Raw genomic sequence first — 21,037 nt, 5'->3', positions numbered from 1 at the left:
AATCATTATGTATTTTTTTTAGGTCACAAAGCATGTTTTAGAATTACTTTTTCAACTTAAGAGCTTTCTTTTGATTTTTTTCAAATTTATAATTTCTAAAGACAAAATCAAAAGTAACCATATAGGTGACTTCTTCAAAAGGTAAATTATCCATATTAATTATAACACGTGATGTGTACCATGGAACCTTCTAAACATTATAAATATTTAATTTAGAAAAAGTAAAATTATGAGGAAAATGAATAATTATTTCTCATGTAAATTTAAATTATATATCAAAGAAAATAAAGGTAAGTACTAATTAAATATAATTCAAAGAGAAAAATTACCTGGTCCAATATTATTATATGGTAACACATATCCTTAAAATATAAAAAAATATTTTATGTATTTTAACCCCATTTATAAAAATAAAATAATGTTTAAACTTATTATTTTTAATTTAATTGACATGAGTATTATTATTAATGTAAAAAGATATAGTTTGAATATCTTTGAAATATATTATTATATGAAAATGAACATATTTGATAAAATATATAATGAAATTATTAAAAAAACTTTCATATAATTCAAGTTATATGATTATTTAAAATTTTACTGAAATAACTAATACATAAATTAAAAAAAAAGAAGCTAAATTCTAGCTACGAAAATATCATAAACAAAAGTATATAATATGAAAAAAAAATTGTAACATACTTTAAACTGAAAAAGCATAAAATGACAGTTGAAATCAGAGACTGCTACCTAGGAGTTCTCGTAGTTACCAACTTATGCCCTAAATATTTATTATTATTTCAGTATTACGGTTAAATTTTATTTTAGGTCACTCTAGTATACTCAATCTTAATATTTAATCCCTACATATATTTTTGAACTACAATTTCAATCGCATTTCAGGTATTGAATTGAATAGCTTAACTCAAGTTAAGTTAACTAACTAGGCTCAATTAACTATCCCACCTATAATTTTTATAAGGTAGAACTTGAACTTCAACACTTAATGTTTAGAGCCTCAAATTTTACCAGCATTACCAAGGTTTCATTGGCCTTTAATTTTTTTTAATTTGAAATGCTTTGCTCTTTTACATTTATAATAGTATTAGTTAATTTAAATAGTTACCACCATTAATAATTCCGATTAAAATGTTGATGTGAATTTTTCTTATAAACACTCATTCTAAACCAAAAAAAAAAATTTCATGTCAATATAAAAAGTTAGAAATGGTAATTTTAAGAAATTTTATATAATTTTTTTACTAAAATAATTAACGATATTAATCATTTGAATTAACTAAAAACGTTATAAAAGTAGACGTAACAAAAATAAAGATATCAAATTATGTCAAATTAATATACAAGATTAAATGTCAAATTTAAGAATAGTAAAAAGACAAAACAAATGTTTAACCTAATATTTCAGTATATCATATAAGCATAATGATTAATTTAGCCTATAATGTTTATCCATTTTGTCACTTTAGTTATTTTTAAAATTATTTTTACTTTCAACCTTCAAATTTTATTCAAACTACTTTTATGGGATTAGCAAAGCTAACTAAATTAATATGGTAGTTCGCATGGTAGTCTATATGCATTTCATTGTTTACATGGATAATTCTTTTAAAAAATTATTAACTTTCTGAATTTTGTTGAATTTGAAAAAAATTTTGTTATTTTTTGATTTTTATGAAATACACATGGGGCTATAATGTAAATTATTACATCAAATTCATTAAAATTTTAACATTTTTATCAATATATTAATCTAACAAAATATAATTGGACTAAACTTTAAAAGTTGAGAGTCAAAATAATAATAAAATTATAAAAAAACTAAAATTACAAAACAAAAACTAAATTTATTATTATACCTTTCATAATTATAAATCATAAAAGAACATAAATTCTAAAGAGACATAATTGATTAAAAAAAAAAGAACACAGATATGATCATGTCTGAAAATGGTGAAGGTGGTGGGCGCACCAGGGGACATATGGGTCCCATATCATCACTCCCTCCACCACCTTCTTCTCCCTTTTAATTCTTCACCTCACCCAAAACCCTTAGAATTTCTTGCTTTTTCTTGTAATGGAAGGTGGCTTAGTTTTACTTGGTGGCGGAGCCAACGGCGGCGGAAGCGGTGGTTCTTCTGGGTTTTCAACAAACGAGTCAGCAATGTCAGAGGCAAGCTCGTATCCAGCCGAGACTGAGCTTGAGCTAGGACTAGGGCTGAGCATTGGTGGTCCTACAGGGAAGATTAATAAGGCTAGTGGTAGAATCTTGACTGCCAAAGACTTCCCTGTTCCTCGTCGAGCTTCCATGAACGGCGGCACTCCTCCTTCAGTTACCGTTTCAGGGACCAAAAGAGCCGCCGATCAATCTGTCCCCCATGACAGTGGCTCTCCTACTGCTACCAGGTACATATACATGCATAAATACATATAAACGAAATTAATTTATTTAACGTAAATTCCATGTTTTTGAATGCAGTCAAGTTGTCGGATGGCCACCCATAAGGTCTTACAGGATGAACAGCTTGGTTAATAATAACCAAGCTAAAGCTCCAAGAGCTGAAGAAGAACACAAAGGGATTAATGAAGAAGAAGAAGAAGATAAAGCTATAAAAGATGGTTCAAAGCTGAAAAAACCCAATGAAAATTTAGGGCATATTGGGTTTTTTAAAGTCAATATGGATGGCATTCGAATAGGAAGGAAAGTGAATTTGAATGCTCATTCTTCTTATCATAGTTTGGCTTCAGCACTCGAAAATATGTTCCTCAGATCCGCCGGTAAAGTTTAAACCCGAAGCTTTATGCAATGGTGTCTAAAATTAAAGTATTTAGCATCTGATCAGTATAGTTAAAACTGGATAAATTAATTTAATGTAAAAGTGTTTATGGATTGGATCCGACTAGGTTGAATTGGGATTAAGTATAATATTTATATATTTTATATTTATAATTTGAGTTATAGAACTTAATTTTTTGTTTAAACTCTTTCATATTTATAAATTAATTTAAATTAAGTTTTTAAAAGTATTTATGTTATTTTAATTTTGTAATTTTTTTACTAAAATTTTATATTAGGTACCTTAACTTTTTAATGTTTTATATAGTATTATATATTATTGTAAATTTAGTTTTTATATGTTATTAATTATATATATTAATATATATAACATAATATAATATATTATAAATATAGAGAATAAGCTGAGGTAGGTTTGGGGCTTGAACGTTTGAATTTGAGACCTATCCATATTTTAAATTGGTCTAATTTTTTGTCCAAATACTTTAAAATTTTAGACGGGTCTCCAAGTTCGGAAAGATAGTCCAATCTATGAACATGGCTAGTTTAATTGGTGGTCCAACCAATGACATATAACTAGAAATAGTCATAATCATTTTCAACTCGTAAAAGAATCGAAAATTGAAAATATTGGTTAAAAACTAAAAATCCAATTTTTTAAAATTATTTTTTAATTTCTAATAAAAATTGTTGGATTTTTTATGTTATGTTTTAGCCCATTAATTTGTATATAAGTATTCAATTCTTTAACTATTATTAATTTATTTTAAATTTTAAAGTAAATAAACCGGTTAAATTGAAATGGTTTGACCACTTATTTGATTCTTATGTGACATTTCCTTTGTGTAGGTGCAGAGAAACAACAATTAACAATGCCGTCTAAGCTTTTGGATGGATCATCTGAATTTGTTTTGACTTATGAAGACAAAGAGGGAGATTGGATGCTTGTAGGAGATGTTCCATGGATGTATGTTTATTTTTTTTAAATCCAAAAAATGAAATCAAAACTAGTTTGATGTTTCCCTGTTTGTAATCTGTTTTTTTTTTTTTTTTGTATTTTTCAGGATGTTTCTCACCTCAGTTCGAAGGCTCCGAATCATGAAGACCTCCGAGGCTAATGGACTCGGTAAAAGTTTTTTCTTTTTGGTTTTCGGTTTTCGATTTTTACCCATTTTTTATTCTTGTTATTCATCTGTTGCAGCTCCTAGATTCCATGAAAGGAACCGAACACAAAGAAGCAAACTGATATAACATTATCGACCGACATCACAATTCGCCATTTAATTTTCCGTATAAACAAAAAAAAAAAAAAAAATCCACAGTTTGAACACAAAAAGCTAAATGAATTTAGAAAAGAAAATTGATGGTTGTTTTCGTATTCGAATCAATATAAAATTTTTCGACCGAATTGACGTGTTTCAACATACTGTATATATGCGAGTACTGGGAAAAAAAAGGAGCGTTATTTTTGAGCTTTGCTGCAACTTGTGTGTGATTTTGATATTTAGTGTTTTCCATTATGTTTTGTTTATACTTTACATTTAATATAAGGTTCTGAGTGTTTTTGTTTTTGGTTACTAGCAATAGTATTGGTATGCAAGAATTTGATATATCGAATTTATTTTTTGTATCATGTGATTGTATTGTGTTTGAAATTGTATTCTAAAGAATATCGTATAGATCAATGAGTATTTGACATGTATGTTTCGGTAAAAACTTAGAAACTTAATTGGGACTAAACTTAAACTTAAGTACCTATTTTTACTTTAAAGTCAAACTAATGTACTTAAGCCGGACAAAAAAAAATCCTCTCAAGTACCAAATTGAGACAAAAAAACTTGAGTATCAAAAAATATATTAACCCAAAAAAAAAAAAAAGTAGAACTTTGGCATCAGATGAAAAAAATTATGGGTTAAAATATGCCATAGGTTTGTACTATTCACAAATTTAAAATTTAGCCCCTATTTTTTTAGTTTTAGGAATGTAATCTCTCTACTTTCAGATTTTAAAATTTAGGTCTAATTATTAACACCGTAAATTTTTTTAATAAATTTATTGGTGTGATATTTCAAAAAAAACTTAATAAGGATGTAACTAACTTTTGAAATATGAAAAATAGAAAATTAAATTTCCTAAAAATAAAATATAAAAACTAAATTCTAGATTTATGAAGAATATAAGAACTTATGTAATATTTTAACAAAAATTATACAAGTGGTCTGATTCATTATCTAAAAGGTTGTTTTATATATATATATATATATATACACACATATATTTGGTGGTTGATTCAATCAAATGTAATCTAAGGCGTGAGAGATGTATAAGATACTGCTGCTGATGAAAAATGGAACACATTTAGGTGATTTAAGATTATGCAATCATTGCTATTTTTTTCTTTGCTTATTGCAAGCCCTTCATTCAAAACTGGTAGGTCTCCCCATTCCCATTATTACTTTCTTTTCTCTTCCTTTTAGCTGTCTGAATGGATATTAAATATTAGGGTAAATTTTAGTTATTTTATTTTAAAAAGTTTTAAAATAGTTATTGAACTATTCGAAAGTTTTTATTTAAGTCATTGAGAATCAATTCCCATCAACAAGTAGAAAAATATACTTTAGATCCAAGTTTATCTAAATCTGATAGTTAGTGTAAGAGATTAGAGAAAAAGCTATTTAGATTTTAGTTTATAGATTTATGACGTTTAAAATTGTTTTATAAAAAAAGAAAGTTGAATTGTAGAAGAGAAAGGAATGAAAGCTTTCAATTAGTGCAGGCGGTGCAAATAAAGAATGCTATACAACAATGATTTAAACAGTCCAGTTACTTCAATGATAATTTTTTTATTAATTTAGTAATTATTTTTTAATTTTTTAAAGTTAAATGACTAAAACAAAAATTTAATAACAGTTTAATGACTTTGAGCTTTTTTTTTTTTTTTTTTATGTAGGCTCATTCAAAACAACAAATAATAGCAATGGAAACCCCAACAGCTGGAAAGGTTCTATATATATAATCCTAGGAAGACATTGTTGATTGCCTGTAATGTAAGGAAAAAAGATGGTTTTGGCAATTATATATGTTCCAGTACTGGGACATTTCAAAGAGTAAAAAGGTCATTGGTGCTACCTTGTGCTGTCGGGTTCATATATATACATATGGTGGAGGACAATATGAATTTTGTAGCAACTGTGGGACAAATGACAATTGGAGAGAAGTTTAGTGTGTTATTGATGATCATTACATGATGGGATAAAATTGTATTAAGAATTTAATTTGGCAATTAAGTCTATTTTAATATCTGTATATTTTGGGTCTATTTTAATTTCTGAACTTGACAATTAAATTCATTTAATCTCATAATTTTTAATTAGTTGTTTAATTATTATTGATTTCCCAATTGAACCAATCAAATTAGATGAATAAGAAAACATTGGTTTAACTTATCGAATCACCGGTTCAATTATCAAAAGACATGTCACTCTAAGACTATTACACACTACTAGAAAATTTATATAACTTTTTAAATTTTCAAGTGATGGTATGACGTAAGGTCAAAATACTACATCATCGAACTTTTATGCTTAAATACCAAAATGAACTTAGTTGTTAAGTTCAAGTGTCAAAGTGGAAAAAAAGAAAAGAAAAAAAAAAAGTATAAACACAACTTAATTTCAAAGATTAAAAATTATATTTTTTCAATTACATGATGAATTATTATGCAAGTAGAGTAAAAAATATCGACAAGCGGATTGAAATTGATACCACTTGCTTTTAAGATATATTAAGATAATAATAAAATAATTAAAAAAGATGGATAGATTAATTACCCTTACATGATCTCTATACACTTTGTCGAATATGGCAATAGATAATCTGAAGGGATAATAATATAATTTTAGATCCCTAAACTATTAAACATGTAATATACTCGACATGATAATTCCAAGAATTGTCCAAACAACAATTTTCATTTATGAAAGCTTACGAAAGAGAGATTCAAGTTTTTTTGGCATTCCTTGCATGAATCCATTGGAATATAGGATACAACAAAAAGTTCTTTTTTTTGGTTCTTTTTTCAACCTATGGTTTATTCATATGAGCCATACATTTAAACCTACAAAATATTTACTCAAGTTTCTTACTGCAAAAACTCTCTTGGATCGGTGACATAACCGGTCAAAGCTGATGCAGCTGCTGTATACGGAGAAGCAAGATATATCTGGCCTTCTTTGTGCCCCATCCGACCAGGGAAGTTCCGATTTGTTGTTGAGACACAGACCTGCAATGGTGATTCCATTAAAATTCTCAATTTTTTTGGGCTCCTACTCTCGTACTCGTGTTTGAATATATGTTGAACATGAACATAAGGGTAAACTATAGAAAGCAAACTGTGTCAAATATGAATATATATTTAACAAAAATATGCTCTATCCTTTTTTTCCATATATTTGGAGGTTCAAGCTCTTGTGTATATATAACAGTTTAATTTTAAGTGGTATCGGAATAGAGATTTAAGATCACTAAATCCGACGGATGAGTTAAAAATTTAATAAATTAATACCTATTAGTCAAATGTGAATATAAAAACATTTTTCAATTAGTGAATTTGGTGATTTAAAAGAATTAATTCGGTAAATTGGGTCGAGAATAAGGTATCGAGACCTCGACTTCATAAATCGAGCTATAAATATTTTTAAAAATATTTATAATAAAATTTAGTCAGAAAATTTTGACGTTTGGGTGGTTAATTAAATAAAAAAGACTAAATTGAAATATCTAAAATTCTCTTTATTTCTCTTCATATTCATCAGCTGAAAAACAGCAATTAAAGAGGGTTCAAGCTGGTTTTTATACTCTAACTTCATGTAAGTTTAATTCTTGCTTTCTCCTCGACATTTTTATGTTTTTGGACTTTTACAATTGGGTCCAACTTACTATTTTATTAGTTTGTGATTCCATGTCTAATTTTTGAAGTTGTTATGGATGAGTGCTGGAAGTATATGATGATTTGGCATGGAATTAGAGTTTTAAATTGTTTATATTCTGATTTTATTGAAAGAATTGAATAAAAAGTGAATGTTTGGAACCTAATTGTAAAAGAGTTTGAAGTTAGAGTTTTATGTGAAAATTCTGAATCTCAATAGTTATGAAATAACTTATAATGTCTAGAAAAAGTATTAATTGAGAAAATTATCTTAATTTAAGGGTTAATTGAGCAAGGACTGAATTGTATGAATTGTGAAATTTGGGGTAAAATGAAAATCAACATTTTGCACTAAAACTGTTTTGGGCAGCAGCAGTAGTTTAACTTTGAAAAATCACAAAAATTGTAAAAATCGAATTAAAAGATGAATGAAATATGAAATTAAAGCTTATTGAGTGTAGTTTCTTATAAAAGAAATTATGTAAGCAATGAAATTGTAAATCACGAGATACAATAAATTTTGTAAGACAAGGTCAGAATGATTTCGGGTTCTCCTATTCTGAATTTGAAAAATCATCAAAAATTGGATAAAAATAATTAGAGGTTTAAATTTATATGTTTAGAATCCTGAATGAGTCTATTTTCAAGAAAAACAAACGAGGACATCATTCGAATCTTGTACGAGAAGATAATTAATTTTTAGTGAAGAAGGGTTAAACCGCCGACAATGAGAACATGGGAGACTTCAATGAATAAATCAGATTAATCGCCCAACCAAAAATTATGAAATTTTTATGGTAAGAAGACATATGAGTCTAGTTTCTGGAAAAATTTATGGATCTTAATTTAGAATTCTATGACTCAAGATAAAAATAATTTAGTGACTATGACACAGATGGACAGCTTGAACATTCACATAAGTAGATAGTGAAAATTATGGATAATGTTACCTACAAGTGTGTTGTTTATACTAAGGATGTGGATGAAGAAGAGAAGGAAAATATACAAAAATATATGAATGACTCGTGTATAAATTGATCACATGCCCGATTATAATCAATAAGTGTTGGATTAGAAATGATATAATGTTTTATTTGATATATTTATTATGAAATTATGATTATCGTTATAATACAAAAATTGAACTTGTGAGTTTATATGGTTAAATTTTAGTGATTATTTGTTAATTTTATGAATTTCATGATGTGTTATTTCATATGTGTTGATGATAAAATCGTGAATAATGTAAAAGCATGAAAATTAAATAAATGATCAAATTGAGCATTTCAGTTCAGTGACAAGATGAATTGAAAGAAAAGACCATGGTTAAACCATGACAACAAGTGATAAGTTATAACTTCGGCTACACTTATCTAATCAAGGAAAAGTGAAAGCGATAAGTGATAGCTTCGGCTACACTTATCTGATCAATGACAAATGACAAGTGAAAAGTGATAGCTTCAGCTACTTGATCAGTGAAAAGTGATAGCTTCTGCTACCTGATCAGTGAAAAGTGGTAGTTCCAGCTACCTGATCAATGAAAAGTGATAGGTCCGGCTACCTGATCAGTGAAAAATGGTAGCTCCAGCCATCTGATCAGTGAATAGTGGTAGCTTCGGCTACAAGTGACAAGTGACAAGTGATTTCCGTATAAGACAATATTTGGGATATGACATCGATGTGATATATGCTACTATATAAGACCATATCTGGGATATGTCATCAGTGAGATATGTGATTCGTGTAAGAACATAGCTGGGCTATGACATCGATATCTGAATATGTGTAAGATCATAGCTGGACTATGGCATCATTATGTGAAAATGTGTAAGACCATAATTGAACTATGGCATCGAGAAAACAAAATACTTAATTTCGTAAGACGTTCACTAATTTGACAAAGTTTGATACGTGTTACATGAAATTATGTGATACAAGAAAGTACGAGTTGATAAGATACGAGTATAGAACTTGATTGATAAATGAATTCATTTGTGATTATATAATTGTTCATCTTGAATGTATTGTCCATATGTATTGATAATTCAAATGTTTTAATGAATAAAATTCGATATGGAATAAATTGAACACGAGACAAATAATTATAAAATTGAACTTAAAATTAATGAAAATGACGATTATTGATATATGAAGACATGAGACATTGATATATGAATATAGAAAATGTTTGATAAATGTGTTTATTCATAATTATAGAATTATATAACTCATATGTACTATTTGTATAAAGATGATATTTCAAATACTTTGGTTATTTAAGCTTAAATAGGGAATAGTTTAAAATCAAGATAAGTTGTTATGAAAATATATTTAGATTACGAAATATGGCTATTATATGTTGTATGATTACATAACGTGAAATTGTGTATATATATGAGAAATTAAATGAGAATTAAACCCATACACATTTGTTGTTATTTATATGAAGTGTACGACTGACAAGGGTGATGAAGTTATAAACAGAGTTACACGGGTTAAAAACACGAGCGTGTGACTCTCCAAAGTGTGAAAATTTTCTAAGTGTTGCAAAAATTTCATATGTTTACAGTTTGGTCCCGAACCACCCTGAATGTATGTTTTGGGCCCCGTAGACCCATATAAGGGACGTTAAACATATGTATGAAAGTTTTTAATTTAGAAAAAAATTTTATGGCTAATTTTTTTTTTACATGATTGATCATATTAAGTTTAGTAATACCTCGTACCCTATTCTAGGCTCGGAATACGGGTAGAGGGTGTTACAGTACACGTATTTGAATATATGTCAAACCCAGGTACTTTGGGAAATGAAAAGTTCAGGTAATTAAACTACGGGAAAACAAATCTAATGCTTTTGAAGGTAATATTTAAGGGTTAAAAACTAATTACCTTTGGTTCGTTCATACGTGCATATGTGTCTTTTGGGCCACCCAAACAAGCACCACAGCTAGGGCTTGCGGGTGTGTCACAGCCAGCTTCTTCAAATATCTGGGAGCATGTCTTCCCACCAGATCCGGGTACAGGGAGAGTATATAAGTCCAACCAAACCTGCCAATTTTAATAGTTTAATAGCAATTTTTTTTTATCATTACTTCTTTATTCGTTGATTCTAATTGAAAACTAGGGGATGTTTTAATATTGATGATACTGAGTCGCACCTTTTGTGTAGCCGGGACAAGGAATGTAGGAACCTTGACCTTCTTTCCCTGCAGGTCAAGCAAATTAAAGTTTATCAGCCACAGCTTAGTTTCTTTATTGTACATAAACTACGCAATAATATATGAGCTCTACGGATAAGGAATGGGAATGTATGACTCTTACTGAAGCTAGAAAGACTTTAGCAGCAACAAGAAAATCTTCAGTTTTACCACCAGTACAAGATCCAATATAAACTCTGTCTATCTTAACATCTTTGCATTCTCTTGCCAAAGCACGGTTATCAGGAGAATGTGGCTGCAAAATAGATTTAACAGATCACTCCATTGTACACACAGACATACACAAGAGAAGAAAAAGACGGCGAAGATAGAGATAAAAGCGACTTTTACAAGATAAACTTTAGTAAAGAGCAACAGGGAGATGGGGGGGAGGGTGTATATAAAAAAAGAACTCATCACTTATACAGGCACTCACCTTAGCCACCAAGGGCTCCAACTTTGAGATGTCAAATCTGTACTCGGAAAGATAACTGAAAGCCAGACGAGAAGATGTAATCATAATTGTACTCATCTCAATACAGTTCCAAGCATGAAACAGTACGGTAAATACCGGCCACGATAGAATATAAAACCAAATCCTATTTCAGTCTAGAATACTGTTATATGCGGGTAGAAATCACAGTAGCATATACTAGAATTTGCAATCCTATTTGGCTATAAGTCTCGTTTTAAGTGATAACCCAAAGAAGAATGAGACCAGTCTCCCATTGAATCATACTAACCAATAGCAAACAAGACCATAATAATAAGAACATGAACTCTTTATTAACCATTTAATCACAATACCTTGCTTGTGCATCACTGTAAACTGGTTCATATGGCAGGGATGTTTTACCCTATAGAAAGCAAAAGATATTAATCCGTAAGCTAGGCATGAAAGCAGCAATAGACACTAAATGAAATCAACATTGTTCAAGAGTAGATGTTGATCCAAGTAGGGAATCTGGATAAACATGCTCAATGATTTTTGCTCTCACCTCAAGGTACTTAAATGTAGTACTATCAGCGGGAACGACTCCATTCTTTCCCCCAGCTTCAACAACCATGTTGCATAACGTCATCCGTTCTTCCATCTATCCAATACAAGTAAATTACAAAATCAAATTCATGATTTCTCCCAGCAAGAAATCAAACTAGCTGAGAAGATATTTAAGGACCTAATGTTAACAGCTATGGAACATTACAAGTTCACTTACATTTAGACTTTCAACCGTTGTTCCGACAAACTCCATGGCTTTATATGTTGCACCGGCTACAGATATTTCACCAATGATCTGCTCAAAGGGAACCATTTTAGAAAAACATTATATGACCAAACTTATATAAAAATGAAATGATTGCCTAAAAGTATATGATCTTACCTGCAAAATCAAATCCTTTGCAAGCAGATAAGGAGGCATTTCACCATCCATCACAAATCTCAATGTTGGTGGAACCTGCAATTGAACATGAACTGTAAGTATTATACCACCAAATAAAATGCAACTCTGCAAGTATCGTCCTTCAACTCATAAAAATCCTCATATTTGTTCACAGAAGGAAAGGCCAAGACAGTCATCAAATCAAACTAGATGCCTAGAGCAGAAAACAGGAAGGAGAAAATCACCCATCAAAGAGCTAGAGCTTTGTCAAAAATCCTTCAATTATAGTTGGATAACCTAAACTCTCAATTCACCATAAAAAAAGGGTCAATAATTCTACGGGAAGCATAACACTAACAAGCGCAGCCAATGCACCCCCCCCAACAAAAAAAAAGGAATACACGCTTAATCAAGCGAAACCTTAAAGAATAATTAACAAACCTTGAGTAGAAGCTTCCCGGTGCCTAAGACAAAGCCTGCATCTGTATTTCCAATTCCTGTAGCAAATTGACCGAATGCTCCAGCAGTACAGGTGTGAGAATCTGTCCCTAACAAAACCTGAAGGCAGATATAAAAAACATAACAGCAATTCTAGAGCATAAGGCCTGAATTTAAGTTTTACAATTCAATAATTCTGGTAAAGATTTGTTACCTCTCCAGGCCTGCAGTGACCTTCTTGTGCAAGTGCAACATGGCATACACCTTTATAATCAGGGTTTGCCTGCAATGTTGTGAATTAGCATTCAGCTTTATGTAAATAAACAGAGAATATACCCCTAGTTCCTCAGAGTATCGGACGAGAAATGAATTACGAGATAAAGTAGGTAAAGTGTCATACCTTAAAATTACTAAGATCTTTTATATCATAAAAATACTTGATATTTTGCTCTGTGCAAAAATCCCTCAAAATATCTACATTCCGATTCGCACGTTCATCACTTGTAAATATGTAATGGTCAGGTATAATAACAATCTTTTCACGGTCCCAAACCTTCAATACCGGAATGATAGTAAACAGTTAATGAATTCAGCCACTGCAAATAGACAGCTTGAACACAATTAAATGCAAAAATACAAGGACGAAGACTCTACACTACCAAAGTACTTCATTGGCAAATGAAAAAAGTTGTAAGAGAAATCACCAAAATCAGTTTCCAATCTTCAAAAATGCATTCAATTGAGAAGAACAAGAAGAAGCTTACAACAGTGACATAGCTATTGTTACTTCATGAAATCAAAAATTTCAATTTTGAAATGCTATGTGAAATTGTGAACTCAAAAGGCTAATTATAATCTAACAAGCATAAAAAACAGCTCAATTATGCACAAAACTAACCTAAGAGAAAAGAAAAGAGTTAAAATCAACAACAACAAAAAAAAAAAAAGGAAAAAGAGAGTAATATAGCAAATGAATACCTTTGCATTTTGACCAAATTCTTTCTTGAAGATACCAATGGAACCAGGACCACAAACATCATGTGTCATCAATATATCAACATTAACCCAAACATTATCACCAGGACTCAGCTGTGGTTTCTCAGAGGCTTTTGCAAGAATCTTTTCTGTCATTGTCATTCCAGTCTTCACCTGAAAAGGAACCCCATTTTTTTTTTAAATCAATACAAATCCATTAACCGATCGATGAAAATGAAACAATGGAAGTTAAACAAGGAACTAACAGAGCCTGTGGTCGCTGGTTTACGCTCTGATTGCTGAGGTGCCATGACTGAGACGATTTTCTTCGAAACTTGTTTCTTACATTTCTGAATTGCGATTTGAGATGTTGAAGGGAAAGCAGAGAAACCCAAATCTTTCTGGTCATTAAAAAAGGGTTTTTACTTATTAATAAAAAAGAATTAAACACTAATCAAAATCTTAAAAAAGGGTAATCGAAAGCACTGACCTTGTTCCTGATAAAGGAAGAAGTTGGGGACGGAGAAGCCAAAGAAGACGCCATAAGATTCAGCTCTTAGTTAAATTACCACAGAATGTAAAAGAAGAGGGTTGCTGATTTTCTGTTTGTTTAGCGAGAAAAAGAAAAAGGGAATATAAGCGGCGTGGGCGCAGACTACACCAGCATACGAATTAGCACCAGCAAGCGAATATGGAAACGGATTCCACAAGCCCTTATTTGGCAAAACTTTAATCTTAAAAAACCTAAGGGTAAACTATATTTAAGGTTATTGAAAAATTTATTTTTTGGTCACTTAACTTTAAAATTTTATAAAATTATCATTAAATTATTTGAAATTTTTTGTTGAAGTCATTAAACTATTTAAAAAATTTTATTTAAGTCATTAAACTTTTAATTCTTTTTAAAGTTTAACTAGTGAGTTTCAAGCGTCGATTTGAAGATCAATATAGTAGATCAGTACTCATTGACGAATAAAAGAACATACTTTAAATCCAAACTAGTTTGACAACCAATGTTGGAGATAAGAGAAAAAAATTATTTAGATCCTGATTTGCAGATTTGAGATGTTCAAAGGTGTTTTTGAACAAAAATCTATAGGAAGGAAGTGGAACGAGATCTTTCAATTGGCATAGACGATGCAAGTAGAAAATGTCTTATGACAACAATTTTAACTACTTAGTGACTTAAATGAAAAATTGGTGTCCATTTTGTATCATTTTGAAGTTATGTGACTAAATTGTAAACTTATTAATAATTTAGTGACCTTAGGTGGAATTTACCCAAAAGATAAATACGTTAGTTCATTGAATAAAATTACCCCTTTTGGGCCAAATGTTGGGTCTTTGTTGCACTTTATAGACCTCTCTTTCTCTCAATCCATCTACGTTAAAAGCTCTCCCACCTTTCTCAAACCCATCTCCAACGTTCCTTTATCTCGGAATTTAAGGTACGATTTTCGTTCTTCTTTATTCGTTCCTATTGTTAATTGTTAAAGTCTATGTTTCTCTGAAACAGAAATGGATGTTGAGATGATTTGTGGGTTGTTCTCAGTTTTTGTGGTTAAAAACATGATTTTTAAGAGTATTCTATGTCAAAAAGTGGATTTTAATTGATGATTGTTTATTTGGGGTCTGTCATTGAATCAACAATATTCATGAATTAATTCTGGGTTCTTTCTTTTATTGCTTTGAGTAAATTTTCTCTTTTCTTTTTCTTGGAGCGCTGTGGATTTGTGCGTGGGAATCTTGGTCTTTCTTTGATTGATAATTTGAATCTGTTTTTGGATAAATTGGGGCTGCCTTAGGTTTGGGCTAATGAACAATGAATTATGCATTCAATGCCTATAAGTCAACAATGAATTGTGCTTCAGACTATGTTTCTTGAACTTGGGTACAAGTGTTGGATTCGTGTATGTGTTAATATGTTCAATTTTTTTTTAAAAAAAAAATTGGAGAGGGTTTGGAAGGATCATATCTAAAAATGAAGAGTGAAATGAGATTTGATGTTTTAAATATCTGGGGTAAAAGGATCATGGAGGCACTTGTAGTAGGAGTCAAATTGCATTTTGCCCCATTCACTCAAAAATTAATCCTTGTATATTTGGATCAAATAATAAATTGGTTATTCTGTAGGTTAGCATGAGGTACACTTGACATCATGTGTCACTGTTTAGTTATTCTGTTAGCTATGCCATGTTTTAATGGTAGAAATAGATGAAATTTTAACAGAAAGGAGCAGTTTGCTCTTTTATCTAATGTAAAGGGATTAGTTTGCTCATTTTTTGAGTAGAGGAGGCAAAATGCAATTTCACACCTAGTACAGGAGCCTCCATGATGCTTTTACCAACATTTGGGCTATTCTTTCTGTATTTGAGCTATTAAATTAGTAATGCTCTTATTAAATTTGGATATAAATTGCTGCAATATTCAAACAGCTTTCATTGTTTGCTATTCAAGCTAACCCTGAAACATTGAAACAATCTTTAGATTTGGCTTCTTAAAATCTAATGGAGTGGAAGCAGAGGTTTCCCTAGAAGATGAACATTTTGCTTTGTGACAATCTGAAGCACGAAGTTGCGATTTCTCCCACAGCAGTGGCATTGAGATGGATATGAACTTCACTGCCGATTCTTCCCTGGCTCCATCCAGATGGAGAAAAGTTGCATACGGAGGGATGCAACCTGGATACGACGACAACCACACAGATGAAACTTTCCTTGAAGACATGGTAATGAATGCTAATGTCGTTAAACGGAATATGCTTAAGGTGATGCAAGATTCGGTTTCCATCTCACAATATCTATGCATTGTTTTTCTTGTGGTCTTGGTATGGATCTACACCCTTAGGTCAACCCTTAATGAAAACTCCCTCTTGCTTCTGGATATAAGCCTTCTTGGTTCTGGTTTCATAATCCTAGTATTAACTGAAGAAATGCTCTCCCTCAAACGTCTTTGGAACTACGTCCTTAACGTTTCCTTCTTCACAACCGGATTATTCGTGTTAGCTCCAATATACCAAACGTTGACAAGGTCCATCAGCTCGGATTCCATTTGGGCAGTAACCATTTCACTCCTCTTGCTCCATCTTTTCCTTCACGACTATTCCGGTTCTACAATAAGACCTTCGGGTGCTCTCAAGAACCCTAACTTAACCAGCTGTATTTCCTTAAACGCTTCCATTGTCGCTTCGGTTTTCATAGCATCCCGATTACCGTCACGGGTACATGTTTTCGCCACCATGCTGTTTTCATTACAAATCTTCCTATTTGCACCATTGGTCACCTACTGTATTAAGAAATACTCTTTCAGGTTGCACCTTTTGTTTTCTCTGGGGTTAATGGCTGTCACTTTAACATTTGTTTATAGCCTGCATTGCTTGCTCTTTGTGTTGTTAGTGGGGATTTTGATCTTTGTTAATGTGGTTTGCCCTTACTGGCTTATAAGGATTCAAGAATACAAGTTTGAGATTAATGGCCCCTGGGATGAGGCTAAGCTTTGCTTTGATATTACAGATTGAAAGTTCACTGATAAGAATTTGGTTTCTATATTACTCGGACTCGGATTTGAATATAGGCATATGGTATAGGAATTGTATCATCAGCTATGTATTTGGCAGGTCCTTGAAAGATCATATCTTCGTATCCATATCCGAATATGCAACAAAAATGGGTTTCGGATGCAGATGCTTCAAGAAAAATTAGGAGTTGGAAGTTACACAATTTTTTTTTTGTCGATTTTTAGCTGTGAAGTGTGTTGATGTAAATTTTAAGTCATCAAAGTTTTATCATGTAAGTTGTAACTAACCTTTGTATTTTATGTTGCCCGGATTTGTGATAAATGTGAAATACGGATATATATATCTTCCATAGATATACTCAATATTATGAACTCGGCTCAATATTTGTAAAGTTCTTTTTTTTTTCTTTTTATATATTTGAAGGATTGTAATTTTTTTATTTATGTCCGAATATATCAAAAGTTACATTGAGGATGAATTATTATGCAGTAATTAATTTATTTTGTTAATAAGATCATACGCTATATACATGTTTGAATACAGAAAAAATTGAAAAATGCAGACACAGGAAAAAAACTTGGATGAAACATTGGACAGGTTGAAAGATTAGTATGATTTCAGAAATGCAAGTCAATACAAGTTAACAATAATCAAAATCACGAGGTTTGGATCAAAACTTGATAATGTTATCGAAAAGACCAAAAGAAATGAGTCTAAATATACAACAAAAACATTAGAAAGAACTTAATTTCATAATCATAAGGCATGAGTATGGAGCACAGACCCTCATTGTTCCATTCTCTCCATTGTAGTTACTCAGGCTTCGGCTATTCTATTCTCGTTTCTTTATGGACTCGGAAGAGGTTGGAGCTTCGCCCGTTGGCTGGCTTACACTAGCTTTGGCATCAGCGAGAAACTTTGGATCTGGCTCATGCTTATCCAAAGGTTCCTTCATTGCCATATAGATGTAGAATGCGATAACTATATTGACCGAAATTACAGCAACGAATCCACTCACCAGAGTCATAGCATGGGGAGATAAATTTGTTGAACCTATTCCAAGAACCAATGTTTCCCGTTCAATAAACCAGATTATATAGCATAAACAAATAAATCAACAATGGAACTCGATGCTTTCACAACAATTATAAGCACTGATAATAGAAAAGTAGTATGCAACCACTTCACTAGGTGTGGGATCAGAACAGATAAACTGTAATATATCAGCATATGTATTTCACAACTTTGTGCATCTAAATTATTCAACTCAACAAAGAGCTCCAGGTTTCAACACTGATAGTGTTCTCGTTTTCTTACTCATTGACAGAAAACAAGTTCTTATCAAGGCTCTTGTTAAGCTTTTGCACTGACCGGTTCCGATACATAAGCACCGATCACCATTTTACTGATAACATGTAGTTAAAGCTTCCAAACCAATAGGGTTCGTTTCCATGTTTTCACCATTCTACTGAAATGAGTTTAGCCTTCATTTGAACTGCAAAAGCTAACAGTAATGAGATGAACTACTCGAACTTAGGACTTAACCTAATTAGTTCATGCAAGTTTAAGCTCAAAACCCACATCCCAGACCGTCCCCTTCCCTTATCCCAGACTGCCCTAACTAGATCACGTAGTTTCCTTTAATAGGTGGCATCCAAGAAGTTTGAGCTCAAATCGTAACATCCATAACCCTTTCCCTTATCCCAGACTGCAGCCCAGTTAGCCTACGCTCAAAACTTAACATCCACGACCCCTTCCCTTATCCCAGATTATTATCTAATTAGTTCATGTAGTTTGCCATCTAACAAGTTTAAGCTTGAAACCTAACATCTGTAACCCTTTCCTTTATCCCAGGGTGTGATCTAATTAGTTTATGCAGTTTCCTTTAAGATGTGGCATCTGACAAGTTTAAGCTTGAATCCTAACATCCGTAACCCCTTCCCATATCCCGGACTATGGTCTAATTAATTCCTGCAGTTTAAGCTCAGATCCTAACATCCATAACCCCCGTCCCATATCCCGGATCGTGGTCTAATTAGTTCATACAGTCTTCGTCAATAGATGGTATGTACTTGAATCCCAATATCCGTAACCCTTTCTCATGTCTCGTATTGCGATCGCCTTTGTTAATAAAATGAAAAAAATAGATGAACTATTCATGACTTAGATAAACATAATGCTAAACTAGGTTAAAAACGCCTAAATTTAAAATTAAAAAGAGAAAAAGGAAGATCCAACTTCTACATTAAAATCAAAGGGGAAAAAAAACCAATTTTGAGACGTTCAGTTTAAAAAAAGAAAAAAGAAAAAAAGGAATCAATGGGTCTTACCAGGAAGTAAATTATGATTAAAACCATACAATATTGCAAGGGGAGCTATCCACATGAACATTGATGCAATGAAGAACTTCTTAATTACTGCAGCAGCCATGTCTAATCTAAAAGAAAGGGGCAAAAACATATGAAATTAATTAAATTTAAAAAAAAAACCAGAAAGATAATTACTTTATCGTCGATTCTAACAAACTGGAAATTAAGGGTTTCAAATAGCGGTGGGGAAACTTGGGATTCAAATAGAAATATAATTGCTTTATCAACCGTTAAAAAGTTTAGGGTTTCAAAAATTACCTTTATTTAATTTCGTCGTCGGGAAACTTGAAGGCAATAGCAGGCAGCTGAAGGGAAGAGAAGGATGGGTCAGGGCCTGGAATTTTCAAATTAAATTTGAAAAACCTTTCTTCTTTTTTATATAAATCCTTGTAAAATAATTAAAAATTAATAAAACTCTTAATCAAAACCGTACTTAATTGGGAAGTTAAACGAAAGTATCAATTAAACTCTTGAAATTAGCTTTTTCGTTAAGGTTGCCAATTAACACTAGTGTTGGGGTGATTACGTCAGGTTCGGATCCAACATATTGGTATAATTTTATTTGTTTTAAACGTGGTTGGATTTAAAATATGAGTCATAATTTTATTTAAATTTATTTATTTTTATAAATTATTAACTCAAATACATCTTAAACTCACTTATATGATTGTTTAAATTTTTTAAAATTATTTATACTATTTTAAATTTAACATTTAATAATTTTATATAATTTTTACTACTATTTTAAATATAAACAACTTAACATATTTTTAACAGATACATTGTAATATTAAATAATAGATCTAATTTTTATGTATTATAAATTACATACAATATATTACAAATTTAAAAATGAGTTGATATTTAGATGTTTAAGTTTGAACTCAACCTATATTTTAAACAGTACCTTTTTTCATACCCATCTAAATTTCAGATAGATTTTTGGGCTCAAACAAGTAACCTAACTCTTAATCAAGTCTAACCATGACAAGATATATGAGTGTAGTTTCTTATTACAGTTTAATCAAAATTTTAATATTTAATTAGTAAAAATAAAAGGTCTAATTTATTCCAATTTAACTATAATGGTAGGATTTTTTATTAAAAAATTAAAGAAAATAGATTATTTTTTAAAGTGCAAGTGCAAGTGCAAGTACAATTACAAATACAAGTCTAAATAATCACAAATATTAAACTATTACAAACGGATTGTTCGAGTAACCACCAAGTATAATCAAACAATTACAACATAAATAAACTAAGAATTAATACAATCCCAACTAAAGCCAACAAACTGGAACTACTAGATTAAAAATTCCATATATGATAGAACTCAAAGACCTACACATATAATTGTGCATAACGGATCTCAAACTTGGTTACTTAAGATTTAATGAGAATTATTTTAAATTAAAA

At 30.9% G+C, this 21,037-nt stretch overlaps 4 protein-coding genes across 5 annotated transcripts; 2 read left to right on the top strand and 2 right to left on the bottom strand.

Annotated features, from left to right (window-relative positions):
• The first annotated feature begins 1,936 nt into the window (after positions 1 to 1,936).
• On the top strand, positions 1,937 to 4,448 carry LOC108456203 (auxin-responsive protein IAA12-like). Its single transcript, XM_017754799.2, has 5 exons — positions 1,937 to 2,424; positions 2,498 to 2,796; positions 3,665 to 3,782; positions 3,880 to 3,941; positions 4,017 to 4,448. Exons 1-5 carry the CDS (start codon positions 2,096 to 2,098, stop codon positions 4,064 to 4,066), a joined length of 858 nt encoding a protein of 285 aa, XP_017610288.1. The 5' UTR covers positions 1,937 to 2,095; the 3' UTR covers positions 4,067 to 4,448.
• Positions 4,449 to 6,768: 2,320 nt separating this feature from the next.
• On the bottom strand, positions 6,769 to 14,498 carry LOC108457512 (3-isopropylmalate dehydratase large subunit, chloroplastic-like). The gene is made up of 15 exons (XM_017756627.2): positions 14,226 to 14,498; positions 14,002 to 14,136; positions 13,739 to 13,909; positions 13,161 to 13,313; positions 12,975 to 13,043; positions 12,764 to 12,880; positions 12,323 to 12,397; positions 12,158 to 12,235; positions 11,939 to 12,034; positions 11,748 to 11,797; positions 11,377 to 11,431; positions 11,065 to 11,196; positions 10,902 to 10,949; positions 10,633 to 10,791; positions 6,769 to 7,098 (listed from the first exon to the last, which is right to left on the bottom strand). The coding sequence occupies exons 1-15, from the start codon at positions 14,277 to 14,279 to the stop codon at positions 6,958 to 6,960; spliced, it is 1,533 nt and encodes a 510-aa protein (XP_017612116.1). The 5' UTR covers positions 14,280 to 14,498; the 3' UTR covers positions 6,769 to 6,957.
• Positions 14,499 to 15,052: 554 nt separating this feature from the next.
• LOC108457388 (phosphatidylinositol N-acetylglucosaminyltransferase subunit C) lies at positions 15,053 to 17,643 on the top strand. The gene is made up of 2 exons (XM_017756420.2): positions 15,053 to 15,183; positions 16,223 to 17,643. The coding sequence occupies exon 2, from the start codon at positions 16,341 to 16,343 to the stop codon at positions 17,250 to 17,252; it is 912 nt and encodes a 303-aa protein (XP_017611909.1). The 5' UTR covers positions 15,053 to 15,183; positions 16,223 to 16,340; the 3' UTR covers positions 17,253 to 17,643.
• A 198-nt stretch (positions 17,644 to 17,841) lies between these two features.
• Positions 17,842 to 20,155, bottom strand: LOC108457389 (uncharacterized). 2 transcript variants are annotated; one of them, XM_017756422.2, is made up of 3 exons: positions 19,880 to 20,155; positions 19,583 to 19,684; positions 17,842 to 18,305 (listed from the first exon to the last, which is right to left on the bottom strand). In XM_017756422.2, exons 2-3 carry the CDS (start codon positions 19,680 to 19,682, stop codon positions 18,085 to 18,087), a joined length of 321 nt encoding a protein of 106 aa, XP_017611911.1. In that variant the 5' UTR covers positions 19,683 to 19,684; positions 19,880 to 20,155; the 3' UTR covers positions 17,842 to 18,084. The 2 variants fall into 2 exon arrangements, with proteins under 2 accessions (XP_017611911.1, XP_017611910.1); XM_017756421.2 differs by having other exon boundaries at positions 19,583 to 19,689; positions 19,880 to 20,081.
• Between the last annotated feature and the right edge of the window lie 882 nt (positions 20,156 to 21,037).

This window comes from Gossypium arboreum, chromosome 9 (genome assembly GCF_025698485.1).
Source record: "Gossypium arboreum isolate Shixiya-1 chromosome 9, ASM2569848v2, whole genome shotgun sequence".
Lineage (NCBI taxonomy): Eukaryota > Viridiplantae > Streptophyta > Magnoliopsida > Malvales > Malvaceae > Gossypium > Gossypium arboreum.
Note: the sequence above shows the minus strand (reverse complement) of the source record. Positions and strands in the feature narration are given on the sequence as shown.